The 26,299-nt window shown below is 39.1% G+C and overlaps 1 protein-coding gene and 1 pseudogene across 3 annotated transcripts in view; one reads left to right on the forward strand and one right to left on the reverse strand.

Annotated features, from left to right (window-relative positions):
- ZDHHC2 (zinc finger DHHC-type palmitoyltransferase 2) overlaps positions 1-23,528 on the reverse strand; it is an 80,584-nt gene extending 57,056 nt beyond the window's left edge. The window contains exon 1 of one of the 3 annotated variants that reach the window (XM_037831234.1): positions 23,138-23,528. In XM_037831234.1, the coding sequence (XP_037687162.1) occupies positions 23,138-23,264 (127 nt within the window). In that variant the 5' untranslated portion in view covers positions 23,265-23,528. The remainder of the gene's footprint in view (positions 1-23,137) is intronic. The other 2 variants (XM_037831233.1, XM_037831235.1) reach the window with 2 other exon arrangements.
- On the forward strand, positions 16,779-17,339 carry LOC119529108 (annotated as a pseudogene).
- Positions 23,529-26,299: the final 2,771 nt, after the last annotated feature.

The following is a 26,299-nucleotide window of genomic DNA, read 5'->3' on the forward strand; positions in this document are numbered from 1 at the left end:
AGGTAAATGACATGGTGAAACTGTAGCCTATAGCATCCCTTGGGATTTGCTCTGTAGCTGCTCATTGGATTGTGCCCTGTAGTTCTTCACCTTTCTGTATATACCTTGTATTGCATAATAAAGAAAGAACTGAAATTGTGGAACTATAATCCATAACAATTTTTGAAATTACCTGTATGACTGCTTATTGAGCTGTACATCAAGAGATGACACCTTTCTGTATGTATGTTATATTTTACAATAATGGAAACGGCTGAAGTTGTGGAACTGTGACCCATGACGTTCTTTGAGATTTGCTCTCTAACTACTTGTGAAATCATACATTGAAAGTTATCACTGTTACGTATACATGTTAAAGTTCACAATAAAAAAATGGAAAAAAAAAACTATACTTATCTAAACTATGTGCTAGAAATTATCAAACAACTATGGAAAAATGACCCCAGAATTATTGGAGACCTATTTCTGAAGAATAGTCTAATGTAATGTCAAAGACAAAAATGAACTAGAAGTCAAACAATATAAACCCAGATTCAGGAAATCTCTAACTCAAGAATAGCTTATGGTTCAAAAAAAGATTATGCAAAGAATTTGTTATCTGTCTGGTTAGGCTTTGAGGTTAGTCATCAAAACCATTTCTAATGCCTAAGTTACCTGAAACATTGTATAAACAGTATTAAGAAAACCAGCAACTGCGTGTTAAGAAAATCTTTTCAGAGTTTGTAGCATCAAAAGTCATTGCTCTTTTACCACAGTGGACAAGGGGCTCCCCTCATTCTCTAGCCCTACTTGCTGGGCAATGAGAGCAGGCAGGAAACCTCTTCCAACAGTTCAGTGATGGCCCCATGAAATAAGGCTGCAGCCTGGTCAAGGGGTGAGAGGGTAATGGCAAGCTGGTGAGGGCTGGGGGGTCAGACGGCCAGGGGTGAGAATAAATAAAAGGAATTAAAGGAAGGGAGCATTTGCTGAATGCTTACTCTATGCCAGGGATTGTGTTATATTAGTTAAATTTTTATTTCATTTAATCCTTAGAGCAGTCTGTGAGTAGGCAAAACAGTAATTTTAAAAGCTGAGAAGATAGTCTCACAGAGGAAAATTAACTTTTTTTAGGGTCATTCAAATTATAGAATAAGGAGCTTGGATCTAAATATAGATTTGTCTGCCCCAAAACTCTTTCAAGGAATCTACATGGCTTCCCAGGATCTGTGACATCTGGGGCCTCCTGCATATATACCTCCTGAACTTCTTTGTCCTGGGCAGTGTGCCCCTCTGCGGTCATTCCCAAGTATTGGCTTGTCTGGTTTTTACAATCCTGCCACTACCTGTTACTTCTGATTAGGGATGCTCTGGAGAAAAGGCTTAAAATGTTCCCTTTTGTCACCCTTCTTCCACCAACCAACTTAAACAGTATCTGGACCCAGCTAATTTTACAAACTTTGGACACAAATAATTCGAATACTTGGTCATATTTCCAAACAATACCTGGATTTGGGCTTTTCTGAGTATCTCACTTCAAGAGCTGCAGAAGGAATAGGGCCCTGGGCTCCTACGGCAAGAGTGAGATGATAATACAGGGAAGATTTGGAAACGGGACAGTGGTTTCCTGATCTCTATCCTCAGCAATAGAGGGAAAGAAAGAGGTTTGAGGTTTGTGCTGACTAAACACACTCCTAAGGTACATCCCTCACTTGTAGAATCTGACATTAAAGGAGATGGAACATGGATCTGTCCTCAAATGGTAATTCTTACGGTTGTCAAAATCTTTCAAGATAGAAGCCTCTCTCTCTCAACATCATTTCTTTAGCAACTTGATGATCAATTTATTGCTCGGAATATCTAAGTCACTCTCTCTCTACAGAAACAGACAGTATAAAACCTAATTTATCCAACTGAATGCTGGCAACACATTCACTGAATGTTTGTTCAAAATAAATCCGTAGGAATGTGTCTTTCAATTTTTCAGTCCTGAAAGAGACTCTGTCTTATGACTATGGCCCTGAAAAATTCACTGCCACTTTCCCTTTAGCAAAGAGAAACAAAATTCCCTAATCACCGACCATACTAAGCTGTGCAATTAAATAAGAAACTGATCTTGCAGCTGGTCAGTTTCATGGCTTACTCAAGGGAATTGCATAGTCCCTCTCTCTCAAATTAAAATAGGAGAAGAGACTCACAGTTCCAGTAATCTGTGCAGATTTTGGTGCAGGTGACAGTTTATCCTTATTCTATTTAGGCAGAATTAGCTTTATGTGTCCTCCCTCTTCTACACATGGCTACAACTCCAAGTTCCTATAATGACTGGATCTATTCCACCCCAACCTCCTTCCTTTCCAATTCCAAATGCTCTTCTTTAGGTTGGGTTTCAGGAATGACTGATTTCCTCTGAACCATCTAAATCTATAGTGGACACGACACCCTCTGCAAAATGCTACCTGATGCCCACAGATCATCAGGGTAAGGTCAAGTAGGATTTTAGATACTGAAAACACTCCCTTCATTAGAACACAAAGTTTAGAATTGGAAAACCTTTAATGATTATCTTGCTCTATGTAATTACTCATCTTTCTTGTTTCTTGATTTATGTATTTATTTATTCCTAGCATGCAAAAGTCCCACTTATATTTTTGGTTATTTCATCATTTAAAAATATACATAAGACGAGATTAAAAGAATTTTGTAGTGTAAATTTTAATGTAATCAGATCAATCTTTTAATTATATGGCACACTCAAAATCAGCACAGAGAGGAAAATACTGAGAGTCCTTTTTTTCAAATCTACTACCGTGGGGACCCAGGGCCTGGGCCCCCTCCCCTCCATAGTGAAAGTGAGTTATTGCACGTAGCTGCCTACTTGGCCAGGACAGACATTAAAGGTTATCAGACCTCCCCAGCGGGGGAAGAATGCACAAATGGTATTGTAAACAAAGCATTGAAATCCCCCTCTCCTGGTCACTGTTGATAACAAGTCTCCACACTCCTGTGTCACAAGACCCTGCTGAAACTCTGTCCTCACACCCTATGGAATGTCTTTGTCCTAACCCTTATAAACCACCCCCTGGCAATCCCTGCTCTTGGTACAGCACTAAGGTCCATCTTTTCCGGCTGGCTGCGGCCGGAGAGAACTCTCTCCTGTCCGTAAGTCCTGCTAAACTCAACGTGTAACTCCATGCCTGTTGTGTTCTTCAGTCTTGGAACTGAGCTAGGTTGGAACAACTATCAAGCATTAGTTGTTTGACTTATTAAGTAGGAAAACAAGTGTTTCTTTTTCGCTTCTTCGAGGAGACAGGCAACCTTCTAAAACTACCCCCTGGGTCAGCATCTTGATGTTGAGTACTCTATGACCACAGTACATATGCATACAGCACAGCTAAAAATTATACCAGTATTTCTAGATTCATGTCAATTAATTTACACTTACGAAGTACTTCATAACTCTCTAGAGAAAGGAACTCTAGAAAGCTGAAATTCCAATCTTTATGTTTATGATGCTCTTTGGAATAGAACTTATAGTGGCACATTCGATGGAATGGATAGTAAATTTAAAGCAACACTAGTGCCAGCAGCAAGTGCAGCAGTATGAGTCTATGTTACACTATCTTATTAAAACGTGCAAAGGTATCAGTATTGGGTCATTGGGAAGCAGTATCTTCTGTTGTGACTTTACACACAATCTTTCTTTGATCCAAGCTTGAATTACATTACACCTTTTCCTTCTTGCAGTAAGTCATACCCTTGCCCTACACTACCTGTTCCTAAAGCACTGGCACAGTCTATCTGACAGAAATGGCTATAACTGTCTGTATATTCAGATGCAGCAAATATAAATGATATGGCCATAACCTGGCAGCCCAACTTTGAAAGATTTGCATGACCACTGCTGAAAGGCACAGTATATTACAGTAGTGATCACACAAATACCACTTGATTATATACTAGAGACACTGATGTCATCGGGAGATTCTAAAAACTTAGGTAAGGAATTAAACAAGATAGTCATCAATATTTGAACTGCATTTCTTCTTCTGGTTAATGGTGAGCAGCATCTCCGGTTTCCTGGCCAGATTTCCCTCCAATCATATATACTGATCTTTACTTTCTGTTCTTAATACCATTTTCGCTTATTCTAGATCTTCAGGCAATACAAATACTTTGCTCTTCACTCATGAATCACTTTTAAGTCCCTGTGCTGTGAACAGGAGCTGGTTTATGATTAATACCACAGATGACTGACATACCCACATACGCTGGTATGTGCCTCTCCCACTTCCCCCCACCAGCTCCTGTTTACCCATTTGCACAAGCTAACCTGTTGTTACTCTATTAAAGATTAAATTTCTACCACATAGCTTCAGTGCTCTGGACTCTCTGGCTACTTAAAACCTGTTATGAATTCTTAACTCTGTACAATAAGCCGGCAGCTCTCAACCTTTCTGTCCTGGGCATACTCAGGAGGGACATAATCCCCAGTAATGAAGGCCTCTGCATGGTCAAAATGGAATTATTCGCAATCCTCTGCCCACCGGTTTTCCTGCTGAACCATGACAGGACAGATTAGTTAAAAATTGCTGCAGTGACACTGATATTCCCCCATGGCTACGTCTAGAGACTTTCAGATTTGGACATGTTTACAAGGGCTTACACATGCTTCTCTGTAGTCACATTTCTATCAAGAACACCTATTCCAGAACCTATTCTTCAACTATAAATACAGCTAATATTCAACTTCAGCTAAAGTTTTCTTTCTCACCTCTGGTCATTTTCATAATGAAAGGTTTTTGTTGTCCTTGTTTAATGTTTTCAAGAAAGTGACTCTGGAAATCAGAAGGAGAGAAAAACAAAGCTCTGCTGAGATCTAGATGTCTGGTTAGGCATAAGTGGCTCATTCACGATTCTCCCGAGATTTTCAGTTCCTGGGATTCAAAAGAATGCTTGCTCAGAATTACAGCCCACTCCGCCTTGACCTTTTACAGTCAATAGGAAACAAAGTGAATGTGAAATTCTAGGACTCCAAGGGTCTTGGATAACCTTGAATACAAGCTTGTTACATGGATCTGTCTCTGACTGATAGCTTAAATCAAAGTTAAATTATGTTCACCTTACTCTTATTTAGAAGACTGGGGGAAGAGAGAAGTCGAAACACATTTTAGAAAGTCATTTTTTTTTTAAATCTAAAATGGATAACAATTTCAGCACTTTAAGGGGAGGTTTTGTTATCTGGAAACTGCTGAAATGGAAAACAGGGTCACCAGACAATGCTGGCAAAGTTTGAGTACTTCTTGCAAATGCATTTCACTTTTTTAAAATAGCGATTATTTTACAAATAAATTGTGGCAAATATTTTACACATTCAGAATTACCTGTAAGTAGTACTTTTTAAATTTTCAAATGATTTCTATAATTTAATTAATTTTATCATCTTAGTCCTTAGTAGCAATGATTACATTTCAATGCCCAGAAAGAAAAGGTATTTTTTATATTTGAAACCATAAAATGTTACAAACTTGTTTAACATCCAAGTGATTAATAAAAAAATGAAAATAGATAATTATCTCATAAAGGATTCATTTTCTTTGATACTTGAAATGTCCACTGTGCCCACAAAAGGATCAAATTAAACAAGCTCAGCCTTCATTCATTCATTCATTCATTCAAGAAAAGTTTGCATTAAATGGTACTATGTGTTGGCCTCCGTGCTAGCTGTTAGGGATACACTGATGAGTAAAACCAAAACTGGCTTCTGATAACATGGAATTTTCTGTAGATCATCTTCAGATATAAGATAATTTAAGCTTGCTTAGGAGAGTAAAATCTTTTGAGTTTGGATTGAATTAATTCAGCTATCCCACTGATTCATATACTAGGATATGTGATTATTTTTGATAAATCTTTTAAATTGAATTCAGGGTCTTCAAAGTAGAGTCAATAATGAATTCAAAGCAAGAGTTCACTAACCATATTGTCGAAGTCTCCATCCTCGTCTTCCAGTACTTATCAGTGTGTTCATTAATGTCGATTACTCCCTCTTCCTTCATATCCTATCCTCTCTAGGCTTTAGGACACCACACTCTCTTAGTTTTCCTCCACTTCACTGGTCGCTCCTTCTCAGTCTTCTTCACTGGTTCTTACTCATCTCCTGAACACTCAATGTTGAAATGTTGACCAGCTTTGGTCCTCTTCTCTGCTCAATTTACATGGACTCCCTCGGAATGAAAGTATCCAGTGTCAAGTCTTTAAATACCATAAATATGACTGAGGACTACTAAATTTATTCCTCCAGCCCACACTGCCAAATTCATATATGCAACTGCTTACTCAGCATCTCACTTTCACTGTCAACATATCCAGTACTGATCTAAAGCCACCCTTCTCTCCAGACACACCCAAATGTGTCCTACTTACAGCCTTTGCATCTCAACTGATCTCCATCCTAAGTCCTGTGGTAGACTTAGGACACCAACAGTAGGCTCTATATGCTCTGAGCTTTCTCACCACCTCTTGGACATCATCACCTACTTCCCTCTCTCTTGCTGCTCCTCATCCATGCTAGGCATACTCCTACCTCAGGGCTTTTGCACTGTCAATTCGGTTTGGCTAAGATGCTCTTCTACCCAATACCAGCATGGTTAAATCCCTCAGCTACTTCAGGTCTTTGCTTAAATTTCAATGTCACCCTCTTTAAAACTGCAACCTTCCCCTGGCATTCTCAGTCTTTTTTGCCCTGCTCTTCTTTTTCTTTTTTTTTTTTTTCCCATGACTTCTATGATCCTCTGACAAACTGTATAATCCACTTACTTATGTTTCTTATTTGTCTGCCTTCCCCTTACTAGACTATTAACTCCAAGAGCAGTCAATAAATATTTTTGAATGAATGAATAAATTAAAAGGATGTCCAATAAATTATGGATGGTTGAAATGCATTACACTCTCAGAGTTTGGAATTATTTTTTAAAAGACAACTTTATGGGGGCTGTGGTTGTTTGAAGCTGTATGTACCCAAGAAAAACAAGTTCTCAAATCCAATCCATTCCTGTTGGTGTGAACCCATTGGAAGTAGGACCTTTTGAAGGGGTTACTTCAGTTAAAGCATGGCCCATCTCAGTCAGGATGGGTCTTAATCCTATTACAGGAGTTCTTTATAAAACAATGAAATTCAGATACAGAGAAGATGAAAGCTAGGAAATCCGGAAGAGAAGGAAGAGACCAGCAGACACCACCATGTGCCTTGCCATGTACCAGAGAATCAGTGATCACCAGCAGCTGGTCTTTGAGAAGAAAGCATAGCCTTGATGATGCCTTGATTTGGACATTTTCTGGACTCAAACTGCAAGCTAATGAATTCCCATTCTTTAAGCCAATCCAATACATGGTATCTGTTTTGAGCAGCTAGGAAATTAAAACAGGGGCCTAGAGTGAATCACTATACACCTCCCCTTCCCACTCTGACCAACATACAGCTCTCATTTCTATGCATCTTAGTTTTAAGCATGCAGTACTTGGAACAAGTTGGACTTTACTAAAAATATACTATAATTAAAACATTTATTAAGGTAAACTGGTCTCTGCCCTTCATTCTTTCACATTACTTCTTCCCACTGGCATGTCTTCCCATTACGGAAACCAAAAAGATGGTCTGGATAATCATTAGTCATGGTTAAGTACATACATTCCTTACTGCTTTCTTCCTAAAACATGTCACATGAGGTTGCCCACTTATGAATAAACTTGATCACGAATTAACCCCTATGATTCGGAGCAGACATATGACTTTCAGTTTGAGGTTCACGGTTGAAACTTTTTTCTTTCACCGTAAGTGGTATTGGGTGTCTCTCATTACACCTAAACCTCAGCAGTTCTATAGAAGGCTGACTTTCTTACTCAAGTACTCCCAATGTGAATTATACGTACTTTTCAGAGACCCATTCCAAAATACCTTTCAAATACGATGAAAATCTAATTTTTCATTATATAATAAACAGAGATAGAAATTTAATTTTATTTATATATAAGATAATAGATAACTATGACAAAAGCATTCTGGTTTTCCATAGTTCAGTTTTACTCTGCTCTTAAAGTTACTGGATTATAATCAAATACATCCACAAAGTTCTTACAACTACACGAACTGCTTTTTCTATGAATTATATCTATTAGAACACGATCATGAAGATAGCAAACTACCTTGAAACTATTTGACTCTTTAGGTATTTAGTTTTAAAAGACAGATAACAGGGCTTTTTGCTTATTGTTTAGTATGCGTTTTGCTGAATCATTCTTCTAGATCATTTTGTTCTTCTAGATCATTTTGTTCTTCTAGATCATTTTGTTCTTCTACGATGGCAGTGCTAGTGAAAAAATTCAAAGAGGTCAAGTTAATTTAAGTATAGCAGGTTAGCTTAATTGTACACTTCACATGAGGAAAAATTTCAGGATATCATGGGGGAAACACTGACAAAAAAATAAAACTCTGCCACCTGTAAAATCACTTCTCCTTCATTTGCGTTTAAAAAAATCCCAAACCACACAACTAAAATGAACTATCATCAAGTATGCAATTTAGAGTGGAGAAAAGTGCTAAGATAATATATGAAGTATATACTTTTGCTTGTCTCCCAAATAAAAACGGATTTTGTAACTCTTCAGGCACTAATATTTATAATTGATTTAAAAGTCATAGTCAGAAAAACATAAAATAAGTGTGGAGAGGATGCAGAGAAATAGGAACACTCATTCATTGCTGGTGGCAATATAAAACGGTGCAGCCACTGAGAAGACAGTTTGACAGTTCCTCAGAAAGCTAAGTATAGAACTATCATATGCCCCAGAAATCCCAAAAGTAGGTATATGCCCCAAAGAATGAAAAGCAGAGGCTTGAACAGATATTTGCACATTGATGTTGATAGCAGAGTCATCCACAATTGCCAAAAGATTGAAGCAACTCAAGTGCCCATCAACTGATGAATGTTAAACAAAATGTGATCTATACATACAATGGAATATTATTCAACCGTAAAAAGGAATAAAGTTCTGATACATGTGACATGCTTGAACCTTGAAGATATCATGTTGAGTGAAATAAGCCAGACACAAAAGGACAAATACTGTATGATCTCATTGTTTTGAAACAATTAGAATAGGCAAACTCATAGAGTCAGAATCTGCAATATATGTTACCAGGGGATGGGGTGGAGAAAGGAAATGTGAAGTTAAGGCTTAAAATGCACAGGGTTCCTATCTGGAATGACGGAAATGTTTTGGTACTGGATGGTGGTGATGGTAGCCCAACACTGTGAATGCAGTTAACAGCACTGAAATATATAGCTGAATATGATTAAGAGGGAGAAATGTTAGATTGTGTATATGATAAGAAAATAATTTTTTTAAATCTATGGAACTATATTACACAACCAGTGGACCCTAAGTTAAACCAAGGACTTTAATTAACAGCATAATTATAAAACTATGCTTTCATCTATTGTAACAAATGTTCCACACTAATGCAAAGTATTGGTGGTAGGGTGGTATATGGGAATCCTGCATTCATGATTGTTCTGTAAACTTACAACTTCTCTAATAAAAAAGAAGTCATAGTCAGATGAAAAGTCAAATTAGGAATAATGCTACACAAATGTTACAAAACATCTTATAATTTTGAAAGAAAAATTCTCAAGCGATGATAATTTGTTTCTTCATTGCTAACATATGCTCCCTAAGAAATCAGGTTATCTACTTCCTCTCCCCAGCTCAGTACACCGTGTCCTACCCTTTCCATTCTCAGAATTTTACTGAGATCACAATCAAGGTATTATAATAAAATTATCCTTAAAGGAATTAGAACAAGTATTTCACAATTTTTAATGGTCTATTGAAGAACATAATTCAATTATGTCTTTCATTATTAATTCTCTGTGGTATTTCTAAGTGGCTATACAGAATCAAAGGATCCTACATAATGTTAAAACCATCTTTCTAAATCATCTGTGGAATAATGCTTTCTGAACAGAGAGCATTAAGGAGCTATGCCATTTTCTAATCTATCATTTTGCAAATTAGAAAAGAGAGTATTTCTACAGTCATCACAAACAGAGTGCTGGAGCCTCAGGGGACCTGTGAAACCAACACTTCCTAGAGAAAGGAAGGTTGGAAGATGTGATGCAACTGTCAAAATACACGGAATCAGCAGTAAAAATTATAAATTGTAAATCCTGGTTCCACTTTAACAAGAAGAAAAGCACATTCTTTTCCCCATCGACATGAAAAATAAAAACAAACGAAAATCAGTGAAGACCATCTCATTGAGAACCTCTCACCCCTTACTAACCTCTGGAACATGTCTTTTTTTTTTTTTTTTTTTTTTCTTGTTTTCCCAATACTTCTTCCTACCCCGGAAGCCAAAAAGATTAAAGCCCTGCTCTGGCTGAGCCCTAGTGTGTCTGGAACATGGGCACGCAACTCAGCTTGGCCACTTGGAAGCTGCCCTGCAGCTCTCTGGCACTGAATCATCTTTACACAGTTTGGGGAGCTGCGGTGGTTGCCAAGTTTATGGATGGCCAGCCACGAGTGCAACGGCTGCTTACCAATGCCGCTCCTCTGGTATGTGTCAGCTCCACTTCAGCCACCTTGTCTTGGTTTCCTTCCATTTTCTAAGCCAGGTTCTCCAGTCTTCCCACGGATTCAATGAGTTAGTTGTATTAATGAGTTCCCTGACCCCTCCTCAGTTTCACCTATCAAGTCACAGGCACTGAGCAGAGAGTATAAGCACCAAACTGTCAGGTAAGAAGTGAAGAAACTGCATCGACCACCTAGTTTTAAAGCAAGGGCAATAACGGCTGGTCAAATCATATTTTAAGATATTTACATGTGGTAAGATTTATAATATGATTTGAAATTCCTTACTATGTATGTGCTCCCCATAAGCTATTTTTACCTGCTATATTGATTATTCTTATATGTTGGTCCAGCAACCAATTCACAAGCTCCTAGGGGTGGGATGTTTCATTTTCCATTTCTGTTTTCCTATCCCTCTGCTGTGGAAGTGGCATTTGGAAAGGAAACAACCCCTCTCTTCATGCCTGAGCTGGACAGAAGTCTTCAGTTATTTTTTGGAGACAAACTTTTTCTAAGCTACTAGGAAAAGATCCCTACTAAATTCTCTTCTAAATCATCTCTGTAGGGCAAAGTGCCAGGCACAGGAGGATTCAATAAATGCTTTTGAATGAAACCTACTCAGACTCTTTAGAAGTGACCCCTCTCTCCAACCTTGTGGAAACACACCTTCTCTAGAGACAATTATTTTGATTTAAGAAACCATTCCTTCAGCTTCTGTTTAATTACTGGAAATACTTATGCACATATTTAATTTAATGGCATGGATGACAGTCTCAGTAAACATTTGAAAGCAAAATTTTCCACAACAAATCTTAGTTTAAATTGAGCTTTGACTGCTAGAGCCTATTCTCTGACTTATTTATATTACACAACTGGACATATTCATATAAAAAATGGGTTAAATAAGATGAAATAAAAATCACAAAGTGACTAATTCATTCAACATTATTGAGTGTCTCAACATGCTAAGCATTGTGCTAATTGCTTCACATATATTATCTCTAACAGGATTTAGTAACAAACGGTAATGCTGCATTGCCCAATACATCAAAAAACAAAAAACAAACAAACAAACAAAATCCCCAAACATACTAAATGGAACCAAGAGAATATTAGGTAGAATTTCCTTTCTTCCTATTTTCTCAAGAATCATTTATATCAAAATCAAATGACCACACAGACCATGAATTTGGGAAATGCATTTTATACATTTAAATTTTGGATTTGAAGAATGTTAAGTCTTTATTCCTCCACTCACATAATTTCAAATCTTGAAAACAGCTGATAACATATAGGAAAAGTAGCTGATCTGATATATTTGGCATCAATAATGTCATTAAGAAATAATTTCCAAAGCGATTCAGGCATTAACATTTTGTATGTATCAGTTTTCTATGGATGTATCTTCTATTCCACTTAAAACTATTTTAATACAGATAGTAACATTTTTATTCCAAGATCACCCGATTGATGATTATTTTTAAAAAGCTTTAATGCCCTGAATAATTTTTTAAATAATAGTTTCCTGATAAAAAGAACACATTTTTTTTCTCTGTGTGGCTCAAATGTATTTCATGACAGAAGGCAAATTAGTTCATTGAGTCATTATTCTTAAATTTGCAGTGACCTTGAATTAATGGTAGATCATAGCTTAATACAATGAAAGTATGATGTTTTATATATTTTATCCATAAGGATGTTTGTTTGTTTGTTTAAAAGAAGGAAAATATGACAGTATATTTCCCACATAGATCTCTAAGTATGTGGACTATATTTTTTGATTTTTTAATATCTCCAATAATCACTATAGAATATAAGAAGCTGCAATCATTGCTGAGGGACATTTATTCCTGAAGATGGCAAAGCTGTAAGTAAAATCCCAATCTTCCAATGGTCTAACTTCTAACATACTCCAGGGCAAAATCTGGCCCACCGTTTCTGCACCTACAATGCTTTTGGAACAGAGCCCTGCATGTTTGTTTAAGTATTGCTGATGGCTGCTTCTGTGCCTAAATAGCAGAGGTGAGTAGTTTCAACAGAGACCATATCATTTGCAAAGACAAAAAATATTTACTATCTGCTCCAAACTACAAAGCCTTCTAAAACACTGAAATAGTTGTGTAAAGGCAGTTGGCTCACTTTTGGAGCTCTGCTAACTCTGTTAAACAACAATAACAAAGCTTAACAAACTTGTTAAACAACTTCTTTGGGCTAGAGAGATTTAAATGAGTTTGAAGGGAAGGAAACATTTTAAACATCCAATCACAGCAGCTGAAGGCACTGTTGACACCTCAATTGGGTAACTTGGAGAAAGGTCAGAATATTTAGCAACCTGTTGAATATATACATTCTTTTCATCTACAAATGAGGGAGAAGGTTGGCCTAGATGATATCTAAGCTTTTCAATCTTTATGTTTCTTTTTTAGGCTTTGATTTCAGTTAATTAAGAAAAAACATTTTATTGGAGAAGCTGTAGGTTTACAGAAAAATCATGCAGAAAATACCGAGCACTGATATATACCACACCTCCTCACACACAGTTTCCCCTATGTTTAACACTTTGCATGAGCCTAGTACCTTTGTTACAAGTGATGAAATGATACAGGCATACCACAGAGATACTGCAGAGATATTGGTTCCAGGCCACTGCAATAAGGTGAATACTGCAGTGAGTCACAAATTTTTTGGTTTCCCAGGGATGTAAAAGTTGTATTTACACTACACTGTAGTCTATTAACTGTGCAATTGCATTATGTCTTAAAAGGACAATGTTCATACCTTCCTCAAAAATACTTTATTACCAAAGAATGCTAACCATCATCCAAGCCTTCAGCAAGTTGTATTCTTTTTGGTGGTAGAGGGTCTTGCCCTGATGTTGATGGCTGCTGACTGATCAGTGTGGTGGTTGCTGAAGGATGTGGCAATTTCTTAAAAGACAATAACGAGGTTTGCAGTATCAATTGACTCTTCCTTTCATAAAAGATTTCTCTGTAGCACACACTGCTGTTTGATAGCATTTTACCCACAACTTCTTTCAAAATTGGAGTTAATCCTCAAACCATGCCGATGTTTTATCGGCTAAGTTGATGAAATGCTCTAAATCTTTGGTGTCATTTCAACAATGTTCCAAGCATGTTCACTAGTAGATTCCATCTCAAGAAACCAGTTTTTTTTTTTTTTTTTTTTTTTGCTCATCCGTAAGAAGCATCTCCTCATCCTTTAAAGCTTTATCATGAGATTGCAGCAATTCAGCCACATCTTCAGGCTCCACTTTTAATTCTAGATTTCTTTCTGTTTTCACCACATCTGTAGTTCCTTCCTCCACTGAAGTCTTGAACCCTTCAAAGTCATCCACGAGAGTTGGAATGCACTTTTTCCAAACTCTTGTTAATGTTGCTATTTTGACCTACTCCCCCAAATCACAAATGTTCTTAATGGCATCTAGAATGGTGAATCTTTCCAGAAGGTTTTCAATTTACTTTGCCCAGATCCATCAGAGGAATCACTTTCTATGGCAGGTATTACCTTATGAAATGTATTTCTTAAATAATATGACTTGAAAATCGAAATGATCCCTTGATCAATGGGCCGCAGAATGGATGTTGTGTTAGCAGCCATGAAAACAACAATAATCTCATTGTACATCTCCACCAGAGCTCTTGTGTAACCAGAAGCATTGCCAGTGAACAGTAAAATTTTGAAAGAAGTCCTTTTTCTGAGCAGTAGGTCTCAACAGTGAGCTTAAAATATTCAGTAAACCATACTATAAACAGATGTGCTGTCATCCAGGCTTTGTTGTTGCATTTTATGGAGTACAGACAGAGTAGATTTAGCATAATTCTTAAGGGCCCTAGAATTTTCAGAATGGTAACTGAGCACTGGCTTCAACTTAAAATCACCAGCTGCATTAGTCCCTAACCAGAGAGTTAGCCTGTACTTTGAAGCTTTGAAAATAGGCATTGATCTCCCTAGCCAAGAAAGTCCTAGACGGCATCTTCTTCCAATAGAAGGATGCTTTGTCTATGTTGAAAATCTGTTGTTTAGTGCAGCCACCTTCATCAATGATCTCACTAAATCTAGTCAGCCAGCCAGACATCTAAAATTTTCTCCATATCAGCAATAAGGCTGTTTTGCTTTATCATTCGTGTGTTCACTGGAGTAGCACTTTAAATGTCCTTCATGAACTTTTCTTTTACATTCACAACTTGGCTAACCGGCACAAGAGGCCTAGCTTTTGGCCTATCCCTGCTTTTGACATGCCTTCCTCATTAAGCTTAATCATTTCAAGCTTTTGATTCAAACTGAGAGACATGTGACTCTTCCTTTTACATCAACACTTAGAGGCCACTGTAGGGTTATGAATTGGTCTAATTTCAATGTTACTGCATCTCAGGGAATAGGGAGGCCCAAGGAGAGGGAGACAGATGGTGGAATGGCTGGCTGTTGAAGCAGTAAGAATGCACACAACATTTACCAATTAAGTTCCTCATCCTCTCTGGGCGTGGTTGGTAGTGCCCAAAAACGATTACAATAGCAGCATCAAAGATCACTGTAACACATATAATAATAATGAAAAAGTTTGAAGTATTGTGAGAATTACCAAAATGTGACACAAAGACATGAAGTGAGCATGCACTGTTGGAAAAATAGCACAGATAGACTTGCTCATTGAAGGTTTGCCATAAACCTTCAATTTGTGAAAAACACAGTATCAGTGAAGTGCAATAAAGTGAAGCACAATAAAATGAGGTATGCCTATATTATTATAATTATACTTGTCTATTGTTGATAGTTTACATTAGGGTTCTCCATATTTTATAATCATTAGAAAATTCTGTATTCTAGTAACATATACACAACCTAAAATTTCCCCTTTTAAGCACATTCAAATATATAATTCAGTGGTGTTAATTACATTCACAATATCATCCTCCCATCACCACCATCCATTACCAAAACTCTTAAATCACCCAAACATTAAGCATTAATTCCTTATCCTTATCCCTGTCCTCGTCCCCGGAACCTGTATTCTAGTTTTTGACTCCATGAATTTGCAAATTCTAATTATTTCATAATAGTGAGATTATACAATATTTGTCTTTTTCTATGTGGCTTATTTCACCCAACATGTCTTCAAAGTCCATCCATGTTGTCAACATGTATCGAAACTTCATTCCTCTTCATAGCTAAACAATATTCTCTTGTATGTACATACCACATTTTGTTTATCCATTCATCTGTTGATGGACACTTGAGTTGCTTACATCTTTTGGCAATTGTGAATATTGCTGCTATGAACATAGGTGTGCGAATATAAGTTTGAGTTCTGACCTTTCAATTCTTTGGTGTATATAACTAGAAGTGAGATTGCCAGATCATTTGGTAATTCTATACTTAACTCTTGTAGGAACCACCAAAATGTTTTCCACGGTGGCTGCACCATTTTACATTCCCACCAACAATGTATCCTTTCCAATATTTGTTATATCTTGTTTTTTAAGCTAGTGTGTGTAAAATGGTATCTTGTTGTGGTTTTGATTTGCATCTTCTCAGGTGTCCTATTGGCCATTTGTAAATCTTCTTTGGAGAAATGTCTAGTCAAGTCTTGTGTACATTTTTAAATTGGGTTGTTTATCTTTTTTTTCTTGAGTTGTAAGATTACTTTATATATTCTGGATACTAAATCCTTATTGGATATGTGGTTTCCAAATATTTTCTCCCATTCTGTAGGTTGCCTTTTCAGTTTCTTGATAAATTCCATTGATTCACAAAAGTTTTTAATTCTGATGAAGTCCCATTTGTGTATTTTTTCTTTTGTTGCTTGAGCTTTTGGTGTAAAGTCAAGAAACCATTGTCTCATACAAGATCCTAAAGATGCTTCCCTAATTTTTCTTCTAGGAGTTTTACAGTGTGAGTTTTTATATTTAGGTCTCTGATCCACTTTGAGTTCATTTTTACATATAGCATGAAGTCAGGGTCTACATTCATTCCTCTGCATATGAATATCCAGTCTTCCCAGCACCATTTGTTGAGGAGACTATACTTTCCCCATGGCGTGGACTTAAAACCCTTGTCAAAAGTCAACTGGCCAGCAACATTTAGCGTCTATCGCGCCTGCGCCAGTGCCGGCTGAGCGGCTGCTGCTGTGGAGGCTCTGCCGGGTGACGCTAGGTGGCTCCCTGGGCTCCGGGCTGTTGCAAGGTGTGGGTAGGATTCGCGGGCAGTTCCCGGCGCGGGGTGTCTGCTAAGGTGGTGCAGCCATGCTTGCAGGGGAGAGCATGGCTCAGAGGATGGTCTGGGTGGACTTGGCGATGACAGGATCAGACATAGAAAAGGATCAGATTATTGAAATGGCCTGATTACTGACTCTGATCTCAACTTTCTGGCAGAGGGTCCTAACCTGATTATAAAACAGCCGGATGAGTTGCGGGATAACATGTCAGATTGGTGTAAGGAGCATCATGGGAAGGAAATTCAGTTCATGCCAAGTTCTTGACAAATACACGCCTCAGTTCATAAAATATCTTCATTATAGAATAATTGATTTGAGCACTGTTAGAGAGCTGTGCAGACACTAGTAGCCAGAAGATTATGAATTTGCACCAAAGAAGGCTGCTTCTCACAGGGCACTTGACATTAATGAAAGCATCATAGAACTTCAGTTTTATCGAAATAACATCTTCAAGAAAAACCAGATGAAAATTATAGAAAACGGGGAAAATGAGAAGATGTGAGTTGATACCACGTCTCATGCTACATAGTTCTCTGGAAGCAACTTCCGGTGTTTTTGTTTGTTTGTTTTTTTGTTTTTTTGTTTCCTTTTTTCACCCTGATTGCTTGATAGAGCACCTTCTTTCAGTTAACTTGCATCTCCAGACTACTCAAGCAGACAGCACCTGAAATACCATTTTTCTCTGTAAATACTGTTTCCATTTATGACACAGCAGCTCCTTTGTAAGTACCAGGTCATGTCCATCCCTTGGTACATATCTGCATTTGCTTTGAGATCATTTTTTTTGTTTAAAATAATAATAATAATAATGATAATAATAATAAAGCTAGTTCTACTAAAATGCAAAAAAAAAAAAAAAAAAAGTCAATTGGCCACAGATGTGAGGGTTTATTTCTGAAGTCTCAGTTCAGTTCCATTGGTCTGTATGTCTGCACTTACGGCAGTACCACACTGTTTGATTTCTGTAGCTTTGTAATAAAGTTTTAAAATTGGGAAGTGTTGAGTTCTCCAATATTTGCTCTTTTTCAAGATGGTTTTGGCTATTCATGTAAATTTGTTGCCTGGCTTTTCCAGTATTGCAAAAAAGGAGGACGGGATTCTGATTGGGATTGTGTTGAATCCACAAATCACTTTGGGTAGAATTAGCATCTGAACAATATTTAGTCTTCCAATCCATGACAACAAGATGTCCTTCCATTTAATTATATCTTCTTTTTTTCTTTTAGCAATGTTTTGTTGTTTTCCATGTAAAAGTCCTTTAAATGTAAATGTTAAATTTATTTAAATTTATTCTTAAATATTTTATTCTTTTAGTTCCTATCATAAATGGATTTTTTTCTGGATTTCCTCCTTGATTGTTAATTAATAGTATATAGAAACACTACTGATTTCTGAATGTTGATTTTGTACCCCTCCACTTCACTGATTTTATCAGCTCATAGCTTTGTTTTAGATTTTTCAGGACTTTCTATATATAGGATCATGTCATCTGCAAGTAGTGATAGTGTTACTTCTTCCTTTCCAATTTGAATGCCTTTTCTTTCTTTCCTTGCTTATACTTTGGCTAGAACTTCCAGTACAATGCTGAATAACAGTTGGGACAGTGGGCATCTTTGTCTTGTTCCTGATCTTAAGGGGAAAGTTTTCAGTCATTTAACACTAAGATGTTAGCTGTGGCTTTTTCATATATGCCTTTTATTATGTTGAAGAAGTTTCCTTCTATTCCTAGGTTTCTAAGTGTTTTTATAAAGAATCAGTGCCGGATTTTGTCAAATGCCTTTTCTGAGTCAATTGAGATGATCACGTGTTGTTGCTGTTTTCCTTCATTCTATTAATGTGGTGTAATACATTAACTGATTTTCTTATGTTGAACCACCCTTGCAAACCTGGGATAAACCCCACTTGATCATGGTGGAAAATTCTCTCAATGTGCTGTTGGATTTGGTTTGGTAGCATTTTGTTGAGGATTTTTGCATTTATATTCCTAATGGATATTGGTCTTTAGTTTTCTTTTTCTGTTGTGTTGTGATCTGGCTTTGGTATTAAGGTGATGCTCACCACACAGAATGAGTTAGGAAGTGTTCTCTCCTCTTCAATTTTTTGGAAAATTCTGAGCAGGATTGGTGTTACTTCTTTTTAAATGTTTGGTGAAATTCACCAGTGAAGCCATTTGGTCCTGAACTTTTCTATGTTGGGATGTTTTTAATGACTGATTCAGTCTCTTTATTTGCTTTTGGTTTGTTGAAATCTTCTGTTTCTTCTTGAGTCAGTGCAGGTAGTTTGTGTGTTTCTAGGAATTTGTCCATTTCATCTGGGTTATCCACTTGGCATACAGCTGGCATACAATTGTTCTTATTATCCTCTTATAGACCTTTTTATTTCTGTGAGGTCAGTAAAACACTTCCTTTCATTTCTGATTTTAGTTATTTGTATCTTCTCTCTTTTTTTCTTTTTCAGTCTAGCTAAACGTTTGTTGATTTACTAATCTTCTCAAAAAACCAACTTTTAGTTTTGTAGTTTATCTCTATTGTTTCTTAATTCTCTATTTCATTTATCTCTGCTCTAATCTTGGTTAATTCCTTCTTTCTGCTCTCTTTGGATAATCTGTGATTTTTTGAAATGACTTAAAACCATAAGCAAACTAGAACTGTGTTACTATACAACATAATAATAAATATTTCATAGCACCTGCCTAAGAGACCAGGGAAGGTGTAAAACATTTTTGAAAGATGGTAGTCAAAATGTTTAAACAAGGAAGTATGGACATTTCTTGTACTATTCTTTAACCTTTCCTGTAGATTTGAAATAATAGCAAAATAAAAAGTCACCATTAATAGTTAAAACAATTTAAAATGTTGGTACTTAAAAAGGAAAACTTCAGTTGCCTGAACAACAATCAAAGTTAACACAGTAACTGCCGTAATTGATCTGTAAAAAATATACATATATATGCCATGTCCAGTTTGTCTATCGATTCAAGCATGCCGGAGTCTACAAACTACCTTTACTCTCTTTAATTCTGCATCTTAAATTACCACCTTACAAATTTTACTCTTGGCATTCATCTTACTTTATGGAAAATGACCTAACTAATAATTAAAGGGATCAAAGATAGATAACACACAAAAGAGGCCAGGGGTGGAGAGAGGAGTTGGAGGGAGAGGGGAGAGGAGTGATGAGGGAGGGGGAAGGAAGGAGGGGGAGAAGGAATATGAATAAAAGGGCCTAATTAATCAACAAACTGGATAATCATGTTTTGAATGATTACAAGTATGACAATCCTGTTTTATCTTTTCTTTGACAGTGTAGGAAGCACACTTATCCGAAACACTTGAATCATGCAGCATATACACATCCTATATATTTTATATTTACACATATTCTAAAAAGAAATGAGGTTTTGTTTCTTTTTTTATAAAATACAAACACTAAGCAAAAATCATGCTAACTGAAAAAGTGCCTAGAGAGCCACATAAATCCATGTGCTAAATACAGAAACAAACTGTAATAAGAATCATTGTCTCCAGTTTCCAAGGATACCAGGATAAGTACTACTCCTAAATTGCAGTTCATTCAGCAAAGGGCACAGAGTAATTTATATTCAGGGTCATCCACAGCTGACAGCAGATGTAGAAGGAAGGAGGGGGTAAACCACTGTTTGTTCTATTCTTCAGTCACCGACTCCAATTTCCAGCCCCACCCTCGGTTCCAACCTCTGGCCAATGCATTATGGCTGAAATTTGGAAAATCTAATTGTAAATAACAACTTCCCAGAGAACAAGAATCCACAAAGGGCAGGGCAGTCCACAATGTGATTAACACTGAGTGGGGGTGGAGGGATGTTTGTAAAAAGGAGAGAAGGCTGGTTTTGTGTTTGTCATACTAGTCGCCATCTTTCCTAGTGCCTACAAAGGAATTGTACAATTAATTTAAACTTCTCTCCAACTAAGGCTGTCCAAGGCTTTTGGGGCTTATTACTCCTAAACCATCATAGCTTCTAGATTCAAATTCATTTTCAACTTGCTCTGTCTTTTACACTCTAGGATCTAGAGCTTTCATATGATTATTTACTATTTAATTCTACAGCAACAGAAATATAAAAACTACTTTCTGACAACCTAGGAGATATTGTCTCCGAATCATTTATTTGTTTATTCAACACCATTTATTGATTGCTTTCCAGGTAGTGGCAATGCACCAGACCAGGTAGGCAACGACTGGAAGTGATATGCAACTTTACTTTCACCTTCTCAAAGATCATCAGTTAAAGTATCAGTAACTGTCTATATCACTTAGGAGGTTTACAAAGAGGCATTCTCCTTCTTAACCAAATTGTCACTTTTTGAAACAGTGATGTGGATTTTGTGGATACTTTAGACTTGTTGTAAAACTTATAGAAAAAATATATACCTTTATGATCCAGATATAATAGTGATTTTCCACTTTGTTTCTCCTGGCTTCTCCCTCCCCCCTTCCACCTGTCTACCCAGTATGGTTAAGACTTCCCCATGGAGCACCTTAGCCGAACGCAGAGACACCTGTAAGGGCAGAAAAGCACCCTCTGCCTTCCGATACTTCTTCCTGATGGACATGAGACACTGTATCAGGCTAAACTTCTTAGCTTAATGTGTTAACACAGGAGAATAAGCTGCCTGTTCTGATAACCAAGGCCTTCTAGGACTTCCTTCCTTTGCAACAGTTAATTAAGTGTTCATTGCTTTTAAGAGAATGAAGGACTAAAACACAATGAAGGCTTCTAACAGTTACGTAACAAAATCAGCATATCTTAATAAGGCAAGCTATTTCACCTATTAAAAGTTGATATAAAAATTACAAAATATTTCTGAAAGTTTTATTCCTATACATTTTAGATGATTTGAATATCACCTATGTAGATGCAGTCTTAATTTCAGTACAGCCCGATCTTTTTTTACAAAAGACTCACTTTATTTTCTCCCCCAAAAAAGATCGGTTCCGTTGCAAAAAGCAAAGTAATAATAGCAAATTATCAAACTATATGAAAACATAAGTTAGTCTCAATTCTCTTAAAAGTTATGTCAATAATTATTTTGGTGTATTATTCTGAAACCTATTTTTCATGAGGTAAGATGGTTTCAGACAAGATTCTATGTCTGAATCTTGGAAGCTGTGAAAATGCTTAAGTTGGGAAGGTTTAACTAAACAGGCCACTATTTAACCTTTCTCCTTATCCCACCCAAGGGAAAAACGCAGACACTTTCTTAGGTGGAACACCAAACAGAAAGCTTTCACAGCCTCACTAGCAGAACGGTCATCCTCTGTTTAAAGACCTTCTCTGATAGCCCAGATTAGCTTTCACAAAACCTCTGAAGGTAGAAGCCGGTTTATATTCAGGGTCGTAATTGTATTCCCTAGTTATGTATAATTAAGTTTTTTTTTAAAGCTTCTGCTTGCATGTACCCCACTCAGGAATCCAGGAGCCTAAAACTTGGACTCGAATCACTTAGTAATCTGGAAAAAACATCCTGGATAGTCACGTCTTTCTTTTTAATTTTTAATTTTTTCCCTATCAGTCTAACACCTAAATTATGGTCGTGTGGTCTTGTGTATGACATTTGTTTTCAAAAATACTTTCTGGTACTTCTCTCCCAACACCCATCCCCTTCAAGGACAGTGTCCAACTGGCAATCCTCAAATCATAAAGGCAACAAAAACACCCCTGAGCAGCGTCACAGATTTTTTTTTTTTAAAGTGGATTAACGACAACCAGAAAGGGGTAGCTCTTACACCCGAGGCTCGGGCCACCATCCCCCGCGTGCGTCTGGCGCAGCTCAGATCCTGGGCCCAGCCTGAAACTCTCCAGCCTCCGGCGCAGCCTCCCCCGGCCTCACCTCTCCGCGGAGGCTGCAGGCAGCGGAGCCCACAGTTCTCCCGGGGACCGTCCGGCCTATCTAGGGGGTGTGGCTGGGGGTGGTGAGCCGAAGGCGGTGGGGTGGCTCTGTTGCATGTGAGTTGGTGGAGGTGACACTGTAACTGGAGAGTTCTGGGGGGAAGGCAACGGGAGTCAGGGTGGAACGAGGCTGCCAGAGGTTGTTTTCGGCCGCGGTGTCATCGGAGATGCAGCTCCGAAGGCAGCGCCCGGGGCACCGGGGAGTTTCGGGTCAGGCAGAGCGGGAGCGCGGCTGTGCGCGCCCGAGGCCCCCACGCCCCGGGACTGTCCGGGTGGGCTGCGAAGGGGGTGAGGGCTGAGCCGGGCGGCTGTGGGCAGGAGGGGTGGGCCCGGGTGCGGGGCGCCGCTGGGGTCGCGGGGCGCGCACTCACCTACGCACAGCTGGATGGCGTAGGCGTAGTAGGACCAGCCCAGCAGGAGGCTGATGAACACCACCGGGATCCAGTACAGCACCCGCCGGCACCGCCGCCTGACGCTGCCCGGGCCCGAGGGCGCCATCTTCCAGCCGCAGCCACCTGCCCAGCTCCGCCGCCGCCGCCGCCGCCCGCGGGCCTGGCTCCGGGACGGGCTGGCCGCGCCCGGCGCCCCTGGTGGGACGGGCCCGAGGGGGGCGGCGGCCGGGTGCGCTGCGGCCACTGCCGCCGCCGTGGCGCTAACTCCCCATCCCGCAGCCCCGAGCCAGAGCCGCCGCCGCCTCCCGGCTGCTTCAGTCCGGCGGAGGCAGTGGCGGCGAGAGGAGGACGAGCAGGAGAAGGAGGACCGCGAGGCGGCGGCGGGAGGCTCCGCTCCGCCCCCGCTCCGTCCCCTCCGCCCGCCTCCCAGCCGCCTCCCCCGCGCGGCCGGATGCGCCCTGGGGCGGGCTTGGCGGGGACTCTCCGCCTCGCCCCGGGGCTCTTCCCGCCCCGCGGGGCCCCCTCGCCGCTGGGCGCTTGGAGGCTCTCGGGGTGGGAGTCAGGGTGCCCACCTTGCCCCTTCCCCTCCCCGCCGATGACCCTGGATGCCGGGTAAACCGGACCCGGCGGGGGCTGCAGCGCTGGTCGGCGGCGCTCGCTCGAGCCTCGTGGGGTCGCGTTGGGTGCGAGGGGCCGCCCGGGAGCAGTTCTGGAGCTCGAGCAGCCACACTTTGTGCAAAGGCGCCCGCGGGGGAGGGCGGAGCGTTAGTTGTCTCCCCGGCCGGGGTGACAGACCAGACCTGGGCAACTTTCGCGGACCGGACCCCTCATCTAACCGCTGGGCAAAGGGAGTTGCCACCCCGATAAATGCGCTACTGGAAAGTCTTTAGGCGCTTAGGCCAGTGTCTGGGTATCCTGCTGGAAAATTCTCCCATCGACTTGTCAGTTCGGGTAAAACAGGCTGAGGGCAGCGAGGGCCGGTTTTTCATACCTGTGAAAAATTGTGTTTGGGTGAGGAAGCCTATTTTACTACGCGGCTTTTGGGGAAAGCGGAAATGTACCACCAAAAGAGGGGTTGCGAAGCAGGCTTCTGGCGTGGAAGGGGGCTGTGGAGAGGGGAAGAGGCATGCTTGGTGGTGAATCTAGATATCTCCAGAGATAGGAACACAAATTATTTGCTCTGAGATTTGAAACTCTTCTGTTAAATTTAGTGATTGAAAGAGGAATCATTGCAGCCACCCCATCCCAAGAGACTGGTGGTTTCTTCCAAGTACTCCTTTCCCAACCCATTTTCCACGACAATGTTTTCTTTTGTGGTGGCAATTCTAAACTTAGCTTACAGCTGGTTCTAAAGTGGTTGCTAAAAATCCTAGAAGGGATCTTAAGATGGTTAAATCAAACCCTTGATTTTATGATTAATGAAACGGAGAAAAAACCAATGCTGCTGTGATTTTTTCCCTCTTCATCTGATTAGAAACACACCTGATTCCACATTGAAACACTTAAATAAATGTTGAATATACATAATTACTATAAATTATGGGCAAAATTTCATTCAACATTAAGACATCCATATTTACATCACACCACAATCATATTCAATGAAATTACTTTATATTCATTTGTCAAAGTAGAAAAAAAATAGGACTTATTTGCATGAATTCATCTAAGCTCTTGTGTCTTTGGCATTATCTTTCTGTGTCTGGATTAAACAGCAAGTTAATCTTCTCTCTAGAAATAGCTACTATATTACACACACGCCAAAGCTCTTTACAGTCCAGTCTCAAAACAGTTATCTATTCAAAAATGCATAGAAAATGCCAGTCCAGATCCTGTGGGACTTTAAATAATTAAAATGGGAAAATTTCTATCCCAATGTAATAATGTATCATTTATTTTGGTGTAGCTCTTTATATTCTTACTTTATTGGGTAACCTGTAGCATAGATTAGTATAAAAATGTAACTCCCTGGAATTGCCAACTTTTTCCGTGGATATTGACCTTATGCCCCCGTCAGAAGAGACTAAACACAAGTATTAAAAAAAAAGAATTAAAAAATTAAAAATTACCAGGACTGAACTACCGCCCCCCCGCCCCCCCCCCCCCCCCCCCCCCCCCGCCCAAAGAAGATGAGCAAATCAGTGATCCAAGGTCAACAGAGACTATCAAGGAATTCAAAGTAAAGGGTCAAGTTTCCTGCATTGGAAATTGTTTCCAGACACTAGACACTACAATGCCCTACACTGCTCCTTTTCTAACAGTCTTACAGGGTCTTGGGATCAGAAATGGAATAGCAGTCTGTACATTTTTCATACCTTTTACCCGTTTACCACATCTTCTTTGAAGAAGGCTACATTTTGATTACTTTATCTAAAATGCTATTTAATTGTTCATATGTATAATAAACATTTGTGGAATAATTTCAATCTACTTTTAGCCATTTTACAAGTACTACTGTTATTGAGTTCTTCAAGTTTATCATTCATATCTTTAAAAAAATTAGCAAAGAAAGAATTGTCTCTGAAGCCACATGATGACAGGTCTGCATAGTCTCTAATTAGACAGGCATATGTGTGCATGCACAAATGTAAGCTCTTTGGTGAGTAGCCAATCTCTGGAAACCAGGCTTTGATGAGAATAGGTGATAACTTTTATTTTTAGGAATAGAGAGCCTTTGAGATATATATTCTTATTTAGGTCTGTTCATCCATAGGAAAACAATTTTAAGGTCATATATAGTTAAGAGGAACTTTCACTGGAGACTTACTCTTTAGAGAGAAATACAGAAGGTATAACTCACTGATTTTGATTTCAATATTATATAATGACAAGAAATTGTGGTTTTCATGTGATAACTATGATAAAACTGTTATGGCCATTTATGAGAAAAAGTCGGCTACAGCACAGAGAGGGAGAGGGCCTCACTAAGGGAAAGGAGAGGGAAGGGGACAGCCAGGGCAAGGAGGGTAAAGGGAGCATCTGTGAAGGAGAGAAAGGCTCTTACCTGACATGTGGTTCACCCAGTCCCTAATCACCATAACTCCATCCTTACCAGCCCTCTGCCTCGGTGCTCCACCACTCAGCAGTTTATCAGACACTCACCCCCAGGATTAAAAAACCCTGTTATCAGGCCCTACTCCC

The sequence above is a fragment of the Choloepus didactylus genome, chromosome 3 (genome assembly GCF_015220235.1).
Source record: "Choloepus didactylus isolate mChoDid1 chromosome 3, mChoDid1.pri, whole genome shotgun sequence".
NCBI lineage: Eukaryota > Metazoa > Chordata > Mammalia > Pilosa > Megalonychidae > Choloepus > Choloepus didactylus.